Below are 12,876 nucleotides of genomic sequence, written 5' to 3' on the forward strand. Positions count from 1 at the left end.
CTGGCTCCATGCCCTGTCTCAGCTGGGCCCAGCTGGCCGAAGCTGCCCCTTCGCCCCTTGGTCGCCGTCTCTCCCTCCAGCTCGTCCTAATTCAGGCTTGGAGAAAAGTCAGGGGAGGGAACTTCAGCCTGGCCTCTGCCACCGATCACTGGTGGCTGCATCGCCCTTCACATAAATGTTCCAGGGACATGGTGTCCTGAGGGGTCACTGACTCCAGATCATTCAGCTATGAGAAGGCTCTCGGCTTTATTTACAAATCTCTGCCAGCTGCAGGGTCGGCACGAGCTTTGCCACCAGCTCTCCTGGCTCCGGAACCGCTGGTGTCTCCTTAGTCTCCGGGCCCAGGAAGGTCAGAACGCCTCAGCTGGTGTCTGCTGCCATGGGGAAGGCCCTCTGTGCGTCTCTCATCCCAAGGGGCTTGTCCCCCGGTGGCCTTTGGGCCTTCCCGTCAGCAGAGCTTCTCTTAGGCACTGTTGTTGAGAAGGGCAGGACCCCTAGCTGCCCCCTCCGGTGATCCCCTTGGGCCCTGGTACCTCCCCCCACTGTTGAGCAAGGGAGATGCTCACAGAACAGCCCAAGGGCCCCCCTGACATCTCAAATATCCCCTGGCTCCCTAAGGGGGGGGCCCACGTGCCAGCTTCTTCCCTTACGCCCGGCCCTCTGGCCTCGGCCTTCGATGCCCGTGACCCACCCTGCAGCCCCAGCCCCGAGCCCCGAGCCCCGGGCCTCTGTCGGCCTCCCAGCGGCCTCATCTTCATCACGATGTGTAAACTAAGCACATCTCACTGCCAGAAGTTTGGACTGCTGGGTCGGAGGTTCTGCTTCTGGTCACCTCAGCTTGCTCCACTGGGCCAGAGCCCCCACGAGGCCTGGGGCAGACCCCTCGCCCCCGGGACTGCTATCTAGCTCCGTCTGAAAACCTCCTGCCGCCACAGCTTCCGGTCATCCAGCCAGTTCACGCCTCTTTCCGGAAGTGAACCACATCCCATCCCCCCTTTAGAGCCACTGCTGGTTCTGGCCAAAGGGGTGGGACAGAGGCATATCTGCAGGTATCTGAGGCTGCTCTGGATCTGCAGAGGGACAGTGGCTCTAGCCCAGTGGTCGGCAAACTCATTAGTCAACAGAGCCAAGTATCAACAGTACAAGGATTGAAATTTCTTTTGAGAGCCAAATTTTTTAAACGTAAGCTATATAGGTAGGTACATTCCTTATCAAGGTAGCGCCCGCACGTGGTATTTTGTGGAAGAGCCACACTCAAGGGGCCAAAGAGCCGCATGTGGCTCGTGAGCTGCGGTTTGCCGACCACTGTCCTAGACCAACTTTGCTGTGTGGATGGAGTACAATCCGGAGCGGAATCCAGGCTGGGAGGTGGGACACCTGTAGTCTTGTCCTTGCCCCTGGTTGGCCATAAGGACTTGGCCATGGACCTCAGCAGCCCCCTCTGAGCGGAGAGAGGATGTTCTACAACCTCTGTGGTCCATGGATGAGCTTGGAATCCAAGATGCCTGGCCCTTGGCCAGGACTTGAGCCCCAGGGCCAGCCAGCCCCTGCTGCCGCCTTCAGGAAGCTCTCCTCATTTCTATCATTTCTTGGCTTCGTTCTTCTCGTCCTCCTCTACCTTGACAGCCACTGTGTCCACAGTGTCCTTCTTCTTCTTCTTCTTACCACCTGTGGGGTAAAGAGGCATGCGACAGGAGTGAGCCAGCCTCCTAAGGCCCGCACCACAGCCTCCCACTGCAGTCCTTCGCTTTCTTCTTCCTTCCTGCACAATACCTCCTTGTCTTACCTGCCTCACTCTGACCAATTTCTGTGCTCTGGTGTCCAAGGACAGAGCTGGGTCCCCTCCCTAAATCTACTAGGGGGCCAGTCTGAGGAACCGGCTGGCTCCGCAGGGTTGGGCGGTAGCGGGGCTGGGGGCCTGGGCCCGCTCACCTCCGGGGACTTCTGTGAGCTCTTCAAGGGGTGGCACGGTCTCCAGCTTGTCGGTGTACATCTTGGCTGCCTTTCGCTGCAGGTACCGGGCTTCGATCTCCTTGCGGGTCCGCGGCACGCGGCAGTTGAAGACACAGCACAGGGTGATGACTGGAGGGAGGACAGAGCGGGCTTGGCCTGGGCCGGAGCTCAGGCCCCCAGGAAGGTGCCCACCCTTCGGGCACGCCTTCCTCTACCTAGTGTGTCTCACATCTTGACCAAAGCGCCGTAGGCCCTGGGGTTTCAAAGCTGTCACCTGAGCAGGGCCGGACCCTGCAGTCTCATAAGGCCCCCCTCTTAGAAGGGCCTGGTGCTTGGCTTAATGCTCTGCCCTCACTGTCTTGAGATGCTTAGTGACTTTTTAAAATATATATTATTTATTGGTTTTACAGAGGAGGGAAGAGTGAGAAGTATCAACTTGTAGTTGCTTCACTTGAGCTGTTGATTGCTTACTTGTCATATGTGCCTTGACCTGATAAAGCCCGGGGTTTGAACCGGTGACCTCAGTGCTCCAGGTCGAGTCTCTATCCACTAAGCCACCACAGGCCGGGCATGAAATTCTCAATAATTTTTGAACAATGGATTTCATATTTTCATTTAGCACCGGGCCTGGTCCTGAGGGTCCTTCTGACTAGACTGAGCATCCCTGGAAGGCAGGGTAGACGGCTGCACCTTGATTCAAGCCACGGCTTGGCGAGCCAGGCCTCTGGGCTTCGTGTAGGTCCTAGGTTTTCCTCCCCGGGCTCCTAAGAGCAGGCCAGAGCGGCCTCAGACACCGGAGGACGTAGCTGAGTCCTCAACCTCCCTGAGGACCAGCCGGGGCTCCTCCTGGCTGTGACAGCTGAGAGGACACAGACCCGGCCCCAAGCTGAGTCCTCAACCTCCCTGAGGACCAGCCGGGGCTCCTCCTGGCTGTGACAGCTGAGAGGACACAGACCCGGCCCTGGGGCGTTCACCTCAGACAGAGTTATTCCAGGAGCGGTTTTCCTGCCGAGGGCGGCTGCACCCACGCAAGCTGAGCCAGGGCAGGGAGCTGGCCTGCCTGGCGATGGGCACGGCTGGGCAGGGCTGCCAGGACCTGGCTGGGCTGAGTTTATTTTTCTGAGGCCCCCACAGTCTGACCACCTTGGTCCCAGCCTCAGGGGAGGGGATGAAACTGCTTCCTATTATAAACCAGATGACCAGACATGACTTCTTGGCAGACTCCTGGGGACAGGAGGGCCTGGCAGGAGAAGCCGGGCACATTTTGGGGAAGACGGATCGGACCTACGTAGCCTGCGCTGGAGCACCCTCTGGAGTCATCTCGTGCAACTTCAGCCAAATAGGGTCCTGCTGAGTCTCACCCAGATTCACAGAATGAAAGGGAAAATAATGAATGAATGAATGAATGAGTGAGTGAGATAGTCCCAAAGCCTTTGCTGCTGAGGACAAGATTGGACTCCTGAATGCGTGAATGGGGCGGGGGCGGGGGCAATAGCGTCTAGGAATACTCTGGGGAGGGGCTACACGAGGGCCCCAGCAGTAGGTCTGAGTGAACTCTGCTGTCTGCGGTAGGCCTGAGTAGACAGAAGGCCTTGCCTATCCAAAGCGATGGGTGCTGGTCTTCCCCAGACCTCGCCATGCACGCCTGATGCCCAAGGTTGGTCCTGCAACCCAACCCCATGGCCTGGGCCCCCTCCTCCAGCCACACACCAGGCACCTCCTCCGGACCACGCACACTTGGGCTCTGCACAGGACCGCTCCCACCCTGGGAGGCCCGGGCTTCAAAGGGAGCCCCAAGGGCAGCTGCTGGAGGCCAGGGCAGGGCGCAGACACTGCCCCCTCTCCAGGCCCGGCCTGCTTGCTTTTCTTCAAAGAAGGAGAGAAACAAAACACCTTGGACCGAGTTCCAGGGCCCAGGCAGGAGGAGACCCCCAGAGGTATCCCACCCAAGCCCAGCCCTCTTCACAAGGGCCCGGGGGTGATGCTGCCGTCACAGCAGCACCTCCTCGGCCCAGGCAGATTGGGGACAGGAAGGCTGTTTCCACCCTCAGGAGGCCGGGCTGTACACCCCTGTTTCCTAGAGCCCCCGCATGGAGGTCCACAGTGCTGCTCTGCTGCTCTGGGGCCTTCAGGACCGCCCCTGAGCCTTTTCTAGGAAACGGGGTGAGGAGGGGGAGTCGGTCGGTGTGACCGATGTCCGGGTGCCTCTTTGGGTCTGGCACAACAACGTTCTGTGTGGCCCCAGGCACCTTGACCGTGTGGAGCCTAGCAGAGCCCAGCAGAGGCCACTCAGTGCCCTCACCCCTGCTCCCCGGGGTGCCCCAGAGCTGCTCCCCGTGTCCGCACCCCAGATGGCTCCTGCGGCCCCGGCCACTCAGCGCCCTCACCCCTGCTCCCCGGGGTGCCCCAGAGCTGCTCCCCGTGTCCGCACCCCAGATGGCTCCTGCGGCCCCAGCAGGGCAGATGCCTCCCAGCCTTGCCTGTCGGTGTGGGGCTTGTTCCCCTCCGTGGGCAGCGGGACTGAAGCCGAAGCCACATCTCTCTGTGTGGGGCCTCCACCGAGAAGCCCGACTGGTTCTCAGCCTTGGCTAGAAGCAAAATACTGCCTCTTGCTCGAATCCCGGTCCCACCCTGGTCACGAAGAAATGGTGGGGGGATGGGGTGGACAGTTTCTCGCAGGGAGGACACTTCTGGTGCCAGGAGACGCACATGGACATCAGAAGCCCTTGTCTCCCATGGAGCCCACATCTGGATGGGCCTGTGCTGTTGGCCTGCTCTCAGGGGACCCCATCCGGGACAGCTCCCAATCCAGGTTGCACTCAGTAAACATCCTGGAGGGCTTACTTGGGACCTTCATGGAGGCCGGTTCCTCTCACCTCTGCCTACCCCATTGCATCCACATGGGGTGCCTTTCCAGCCTGGAAACCCCATTCATCCTCCTCCGTGTGCCCTCAGAGGACTGCTCCCCACTCCCCTTGGCCTGTAGGAACCTTCCTCGGACTGCCATCGTGGCCTCCCCCACCCGACTGGCATTTCTCTGTCCCCTCCCCTTAACTCAGGACCCCTCCCCCCAAAGCCCAGCTGATAGGAGCTTGCCCAGCCCATTTCTGTTGTGACTTTGTGTCAAGCAGCCCCCAGTCCCAGGAGAGAAAGGGGTCTCCTGCTTTTAATTGAGGGGGGTGTGAGTCACTCGAGGCCATGGTGTTTGACAAGGCAGGGTCTGCAGCCCAGGAGGCACATCTGCAGGGCGTCTGGGGAGCTTCTGGGCTGAGCTGCGGCCAGGGTGGCCTTGCTGGGCCCCTGGGGGTGGGCCCTTTAAGCTGGGCCAAACTGCAGGAAAAGCATCAAGAGGCCTGCCATCGGGAAAAATGACACGTCCTCGTCCTGGTTCATGGAGTCCCCTGTAATTACCGTAATTGCCATGTGGCTGCATCCCCGGTCGGGCAGAATACTTCAGGTCACCACGGGCCTGTCAGCCCTCCACAGGGACTTTGTGTGGATCGGGAGGTGCCAGAAACCACAGCAGGCCTCCTGCGGGCGCCTGACCTGCTTGCACTGCCCGGAATTGCTGCTCTGAGCCCCTGGGGGTGGTGCTGGGGGGTGGGGGCTCCGCGCTCCCTCTGCGGCAGTCTGGGGAGGGCAGGGAGCGGCTACTCACTGATGGACAACACGAAGAGAGAGAAGATGCCCACCACGTGCCACAGGCGCATATCCCAGAACACCACCGTCTCCTTCGTCAGCGGGGGCGGCTTGGGCTTGGGCGGCGCTGTGCTCGGCTGTGGAGGGGGAGAGCGGGGCGTGAGCCAGGCAGCAGCCGGGGTGGGACTGGGCCGGGAGAGGCCCAGGTCTCAGCAAATACTCAGCGCAAGCGTTTCAGAATCTCCCAGAACCAGCTGTCTTCGACTTTCACAACTAATGCCCTAGACTAGGCCTCACTATTTAGAATGAGAAAATAGCAGAGCCTCAGAAACATGGAGCTGGGACTTGGGGTGCAAGGGTGGTCGGTACTTGGGGAAACCAAAGGCCCAAAGGGGCAGAGGGGATGGTCTGTCCTCATCAGGCCCAAGGCCCATCAGGCAGCCTATAGAACTTTCCTCCTGCTCCAGCCTTGGGCCCCCGCAGGCGGTGGGGACTCAGGACCAAGGCCAGAGGCAAGGCAAAGTCTGTGCTGCCCTCCGGACTTGGCTCGCCTGTATCCCCAGTGTAGGGTGGGGGGTGGGGCTGGAGTCAGGGCCCATGACTCTGCCGCCTGGCCCAGACCCGCACCAGGTGACACCAACACTCGCCTACCCTACCAGAGTCACTTCCTCTGACTAGAAGGCTAAGGACAGTCCTTACAGGACTGGACCAGATAAATGATTTAGCAGCGACACCTGGAGGCCAGAAGCTATAAGCACAGCTGGAGCAAATTGAGCAGAGCAGAGCCAGGTGCCTCCCACCTTCCCATCCAGACCCAGCTGCACTGGGGGCTTGAGGGGGACACGGCCCATATTTAGGGGTCTAGGAGACACGCTCTACCTTGGAGGACTGAGGGGACACTGAGGGGACTTGCCCTGCGGTATCTGAGTGTAATGACCTTACCCTGGGGGACGGAGGGGACATGACCCTGTCCTGGAGGTCTCTAGGGGACATGGGTCTGCCCTGGGGGACTGAAGAAGACATGGCCCTTCCCTGGGGGTTCTAAGTGTACATGGCTTTGCTCTGGGGCCTGAGTGGGCCCAGCCCTGCTCAGGGCGGGGGGGGTCTGAGCAAGACCTGTTCCTGATCTGTGGGGCTGACAGGGTATGGATGGGAGTTAGTGCTCAGAACGAGAGAGGACCCCGGGACACCTGTGCCACATGTGCTCTGATTAACCAAACAAGGACACTCCTGAGAAGCCTCTCCGGCTCTCTGGGGAGGAAAGGCAGCCCAGAGCCGCCCTCCACCCCGTCCTTCCCCCTGGGGCACAGGCACGGACTGGGTTCCTCCCACAGCCTGGTGCGTCCTCATCTAATGAACACCCTTCAGCAATGTGAAGGTGACCAGCAGATGCCCCTGGGAACCCAGAGGACCTTAGTGCCAGGACTGCTCCACGACTCCCAGCTCTTTTCTCTTCACCGGGGTGGACTGGGGTGAATACCACATGGATGTAAGGTCAGGCACAGGTGTGGGGTCAGGGTACCTGTGCGGAGTGGGGCACACGTGGGGTTGGGCATACACATGCTTGTAGGACACCTGGGTGATGTCAGGGCCAGGGGCTGGGCAGTGGTGGGGTCTTGGGCGGAGGGTCACACGTAGTATTTTGGCATTTCCTTGTGGTGGGCACTGCTGGAGGTATGAACTCTGAAGTTCGAAGGCCCTGGTCCCCATCAGAGCCTCACAGCCCGTAGGGGTGAAGGCGGTAGGGCTGGGGCGGGTGGTGCCGTGCACAGACCAGCCACGCCCGTCTTTCTGCTGCTTCCCTGGATCCCCCGGGCTCGGCCTCCCCTCAGATCAGGCTGTAGGCAGATGGCAGGTAGATGGACTCCAGATGCAATTTCCCTTAATGAGCTGGGGACAGAAGTGCTCCTGGGGGCTGGGGAAGAGTCCTTGGCTCAGATTGACACCCCCCCCACCCCACCCCCCAGCTCAATTCTGCATCTGAGGCCTCAGGACAGCCAGTGAGGGACCCAAATACACTCCATGCAGCTCAAGCCAGCCCGGCTCCCCTTACAGGGACACTGGAGCTGACATCCGATTCCAGCCCAGCCCTCTGATCACACCCCCTGTCAGCAGTAGGCACAGGCTAGCTTCCGGCTCCAGGATGTCCCCACCCATGTCCCTGAGACCCTTCAGTTCACATCTGCGTCCCCTCAGGCCCTCGGGATAAGGCTCTCTTCTCCCTCTCTCATCCTGTTCCCTAGCACCTGCCCCTTCAGGGGTCTCCTGGGTGCCTCCCTGCTCTCTCTACACTCTGCCAGTATGGGCTCCGTTCCCACACTCCTCCCTGGTCCTTCCTCTTGGCCTCATGTTTCAGAATCCTGGGTCGGGCCTGCCTCTGGCGCTCCTTCCTGGTTCGGCAGCAATGGGGTACACAGACGGGCCCCACCCTGCCGCTCCCGGCCCCTCCTGGCCGGCCACCCAGCCATCTTTCTCACCTCCTCCTGGATACCCTCAGCAGATCCTCCCAGTTCCCCCAACTACATGCCATTTTCCAATTTGTTCTCTTCCGTCCAGACCAGGGCTCATCGCGATTTTTCCCTGCTAGAAGCCTCTGCTAGCTCCCCACTGTCACCAGGACCAAGGCCCTGGGTCCTGCCTGGCCTGCCCCTTCCCTCCAGGGCCAAATGCTCCGCCGCACGCAGCTGAAGCCAACATGTGGTTGCTCTATAAAGGGTCTCCTCACCCTTCTGTCCCCAGCCTCCAGCCTGGAATGCCCTCACCTTCCCACGGCTGTGTCTAGGGGACCCTGGACAGTCTTTGGAGGCAGAAGCTGTTTCCTCCACCTAAGATCAGGGAATAATCTCCCCTATCAGACTAGAGGTCAGCGAAACGAAGGACTATTCCCCCTCCCTCTGTCCAGGGCCTCCGTCAGACGGGAAGACTAGAAGGGGAGACCCTGAGTGACTCCTGCCGACTGGACACGGCTGTATCTCCCAATCAGACAGGGAATCCTCAAGACCAGATCAGGATGAGTCTCCGTCACACGAATGCCCCTGAGATCAGGGGCTGTGTCCTTCCATCAGGCCAAGGACCTTAGATGAGGGCCTGTTTCCCGCACAGCCTGGAAGCCTGCGGGGCAGGGCAGTGTCGCGCCATTACGCCAGGTCTCCCAGGGCAAGAGGGAAGGAAAGGCAGCTCCGGGTCAGAAAGGCACCCCCCCAGCCACCCCATCCTCTGCCTGGACGGTGACGGTCGGTCCCTCTGAGCCCCCTCACGCCGCCAGGCCTCACCTCCACCAGCTGCCCGGCGACCCCCGCGAGGCAGACCCCCAGCGCAGCGCCGCCCAGCGCCCAGAGGGGCCCCGCGCCCCGCCGCCGCCCCGCCATCTTCGCGCCGCCGCCGCCGCCGCCGCTCGGGTCCGCAGGTCCAGCAGCCCAGCGATGCCCAGCGATGCCCAGCGGTGCCCAGGGACTGCCCCCTGGCCAGCTGGCGCTCTACGGTGGCGATCTGGTCGCAGGCTGCGAGTGGGTATCACTTACTCATCGTGGGTGTCTGGTTGCTGTGCCGCCCGCCGCCACTTCAGCGCGGGTGGAGGACCGGCCCCCTCCGGGAGGATCGGGCTCCAGACTCCCCTCCCCCACCCCGACCCCCGACTTGGACCGACCTGGGGTGGGAGTGGGTGAGAGGGAGGACGAGCTGGGGTCAGGTTTGAACAACAGGTCCCACCCTCCTTTCCCCACCGGGCCTCAGTTTCTCCGTCTGGGAGAAGGGGAGGGGCTGGGGTCTGCTGATCTAGGAGGCCCTTCCCATTTTGACATTCTGAGTTTGAGAAATTGTACTGGGCCTAGGTGGAGGGGGACAGGGCAGGCAGGTTGTCATGGCGACAGGCACTTAGGGAAGTCCCGGACTCTCTGGGCTGGCTTTCTGCCCAGAGCCGGCTCTGGTCACCCTGGACACCAAAGCTGGGGGTGGCGGATGGGGAGCAGGGGATAGTATGGCCAGAGCTGCCGGCTGGCTGCAGGTGCCGTGGAAGGTTCCGGAGAGAGTCAGCATCTGTAGCCAGCAGGACAGGGTAGGCTCCCTTGGAAGGGCTGACTCTGGCTGACCCTCAGCCTCCGCCAAAGCCTGAGCCTCAACCCTGACCTCACACTGGACCTGGCCCACAGCTCACTCGGATCCTGACCCCAGGGTGAACCTTGACAGCAGGGATGGAGAGAAGGAGGGAGGGGAACTCTGGGGGGCTGGGAGACCTGGGAGGACTTTGGGGGTGCCGCAGCCTGCTGGGGGGACCCTTCTGCTTCATTCTTCTTCCTCCCTCCCTCCCTCCCTCCTTGCTTTCTCCTTCCTTCCTTCCTCCCTCCCTTCCTTCCTTCCTTCCTCCCTCCCTCCCTCCCCCCTCCCTCCTTCCTTGCTTTCTCCTTCCTTCCTTCCTTCCTTCCTTCCTTCCTTCCTTCCTTCCTTCCTTCCTTCCTTCCTTCTTTCCCCCCCCTCCCTCCCTCCCCCCTCCCTCCCTCCCTCCCTCCCCCTCCTCCCCCCTCCCTCCATTATTATTAATCTGGCTGCTGAGTGCTGGAGAAAGCAGCTCAGGTGTTGAACCCCTGCATTCCTCATCACCAAGAACACCAGTGGAGACAAGCTCAGAGCTGGGGACCCCATAGATCCAGAGCCTGTGGGGCTCTTGCTGGGAGGTGTTGTAGATGAGCAAGCACCAAGGCAGGCTGCAGCAGAGGGCAGAGGGCCGGCCTGCGACACTCACAGGTGTCAGGACTAGAAGACGACAGGGCAAGCAGGAAAGCCAAAGAGCCACTGACAGAGCATGGCTGGCCCAAGGGACCTCTCAAGGAGCCCTCCACAATGTGTGCCAAAGTCTGGGGGACTGGGTGGGCTGCCCCCCACCCCCTGCCCAGGCTTGCCCTGGCCAGGCAAACGGGAATTCCTAAATCACCTGCCTCAGTTCTCCATCCATGCTCCACCTCCTCATGCCATCTGTCATGGGTCAGGCTAGGGAAAACCACACTGACCAGCCAGGAACATGGGGTCACCTTGGGATGTGGGGTCAGAGAGAACTTGGCTGGACCCGGCTGGGGTGGGTGAAGCTAACAGTGGCCTTGGGCAAACCATTACTCTTCTGTACTTTGATTTTCTCATCTTGAGGTGGAGAGCACAAGACTATCACCACCGGGCTGAGGGAGGGTTATACGTTATACGAGCTAACAATTATGTGGCTGCTGACTGCACCCTGATAGGGCGGCTCAGCCCAGGAGGGGAAGGGTGTCACTGTTTCCTGTAAAGTTCATCACCTTTCTATTCAAGAAGCAGGGCAAGCCCAATGAAGAAATCGAAAGGGAATACAATCATGTGTGTCCCCATTGTCCTCTGAGCTGGCCACTGCTCCCAGTGGGCTCCACTGCTCTGTAGCTGAGACCTCACTGTAGGCTAGTTATCACATACCTTTTCCCCAGGGCTTTTTACTCAACACCAGCACCCCAGATTTCCCCTACCCCCAACCCCAAAGCACCATCAAATACTATCACACAGGCTTCAACTCAAAATGACTTAAAATAACCAGGTATTCTGAAAGTCTCAGTGCAGTTTTAAGCTTTAATGACCTCAGAAGTATAAAGCTACAAATTTATAAGAAGCACCATGTGAAAGTTTTATTATTCAACTGTCCTTTCTTGCCCTCTGAAGGTGGCAAAAGTTGAATGGAAAAAAAAAATTAAAGTTATCCCAAATTCACTAAATTACCATAGAGAAAATTTAAGTAATTAAACTTTGAAATGATGTTTCTTGTAAATGTGTAGCTTTATAACTTCTAAAGTGTTTAGTGCTTTAATGCTTAGAACTCAGTCTTGTGGGGCACAATCATACTGACAGCTGTGTGCTCCCAGTGGGCTCCTTACCCTCTCTGAGCTCAATCTGTCCTCTGTACAATGGGGCTGACTACAGTATCCTGGCAGCTGCACATCACAAGCCTGCAGTAAATGCTAGTCATTACCACTGTTGTTGTCACTGTTGCTAAAGGCAGTGTGGCATTCCACTGTAGGGAAACCCAACATCTTGTTCAATCACCCTGCTGTCGAACATTAGCCTTCTTTCCAGTTCTCCATAGTGAACACCATGTTGAGAGGAACAGCTAAAAGCTTTATTCATCTTTTTATTCTTTCCCCGTTTGCTCACGAAGAAATGAGGCCCAGATAGGGGCTGTGCCCTGCCTGTAGACACTCAGGAATGGGAGCCTCAAACTCCATCTTCAGCCCCTCGCCCAGGGCTCTCTGCCCACTGTCCAGTGCTGTTTCTACTTCTCAGCAAGTTTCCATATCTCTTTGCCCCCTGTTGGGCCCATTAGGTCTGGGATAGTTGGGACTTCTGGACCCCCAGGCCCCCCAGCCTGACTTCCCTGGAAGTCAGTGTCCCCTCCATGCCTGGTGGCCTGAATGCTGGCCTGCAGAGCCCTGTTTGCCCCTTGTGCACTATGTTTAGCTCCTGTGGGTTTCCTGCAAGAACCCAGTGCAGCTTCCGGGGCCTCGGGGTTGGAAGTCATGAGCAGTCTGTCAGCTGTGGCCAGGGGACATTGTGGAGAGCTCTCTCCTGAAGCCTGAAACCCCAAGGTTTAGCTCTGGGAGGTCAGGGGGTAGGAAGCAGCGATCCCCCAGTCAGAGTCAGGCTGGGACCTGGGGCATCTTGAACTTAGCATGGGCTGGGGGTGGGGGCTGGGCAGCCTAGGCCCACGACAAGCCGCTGGCCTGCTGGGAGCTGGCAGTGTCTGACTCTGCTGGCCTCAGGCCCGGCCCAGAATAGCTCTGGGGCTGGTTGGGCCTGGGTGATACCTGTGTGTGCATAAGCATGCACTTGTGTCCCAAGGCATGTGTATATACAAGAGCACACGTGCCCTTTGCCCTTGCCTGTGTGTGTGTCTGGTTGTGAGTCTCGGTGTGCATTCCATGGAGTCTGTGTCCATGTGTCGTATGGGCGAATGGTCTGCATACATGTGCCCATGTTCAGGGCTGCCACCTGAGTTGTGCAACATGCAGGCCCTGCCAGTAGGTTCAACAGTAGATGAGTCTGTGTGTCACACACAGATTGTACACGCCCCACATTACTGTTTTATCGTATATGCGGGCAGGGGGTGTGGGGGTGTGGGGGATTGGACAAGGGCCCTTGGCTGTGTTGCAGGTAGCCAAGGATAGGTGGACCCAGTGGAGGCTGTCCTTTGGGCACTACCCGGGGCACTACCCAGGGCACTACATATTACCTGGCTCCAAGTCAGGGAAGAGCTGGGAGAGAGGCTGGGCAGGCCTT

The 12,876-nt window shown here is 59.4% G+C and overlaps 1 protein-coding gene across 1 annotated transcript; it reads right to left on the bottom strand.

Moving 5' to 3' along the window:
• Positions 1–302: 302 nt before the first annotated feature.
• TMIE (transmembrane inner ear) lies at positions 303–9,275 on the bottom strand. Its single transcript, XM_066350982.1, has 4 exons — positions 8,865–9,275; positions 5,612–5,729; positions 1,933–2,082; positions 303–1,668 (listed from the first exon to the last, which is right to left on the bottom strand). Exons 1-4 carry the CDS (start codon positions 8,958–8,960, stop codon positions 1,583–1,585), a joined length of 450 nt encoding a protein of 149 aa, XP_066207079.1. The 5' UTR covers positions 8,961–9,275; the 3' UTR covers positions 303–1,582.
• Positions 9,276–12,876: the final 3,601 nt, after the last annotated feature.

The sequence above is a fragment of the Saccopteryx leptura genome, chromosome 10 (genome assembly GCF_036850995.1).
Source record: "Saccopteryx leptura isolate mSacLep1 chromosome 10, mSacLep1_pri_phased_curated, whole genome shotgun sequence".
NCBI lineage: Eukaryota > Metazoa > Chordata > Mammalia > Chiroptera > Emballonuridae > Saccopteryx > Saccopteryx leptura.

Bases quoted from the DNA above. Each gene is read 5' to 3' on its own strand.
- TMIE (XM_066350982.1), bottom strand. From the start codon at position 8,960: ATGGCGGGGCGGCGGCGGGGCGCGGGGCCCCTCTGGGCGCTGGGCGGC. The intron at 5,730-8,864 runs GTGAGGCCTGGC...CCCCCTCCACAG, and splicing joins TCGCCGGGCAGCTGGTGGAG to CCGAGCACAGCGCCGCCCAA. The intron at 2,083-5,611 runs GTGAGTAGCCGC...TCCTCCCTCCAG, and splicing joins TCTCTTCGTGTTGTCCATCA to TCATCACCCTGTGCTGTGTC.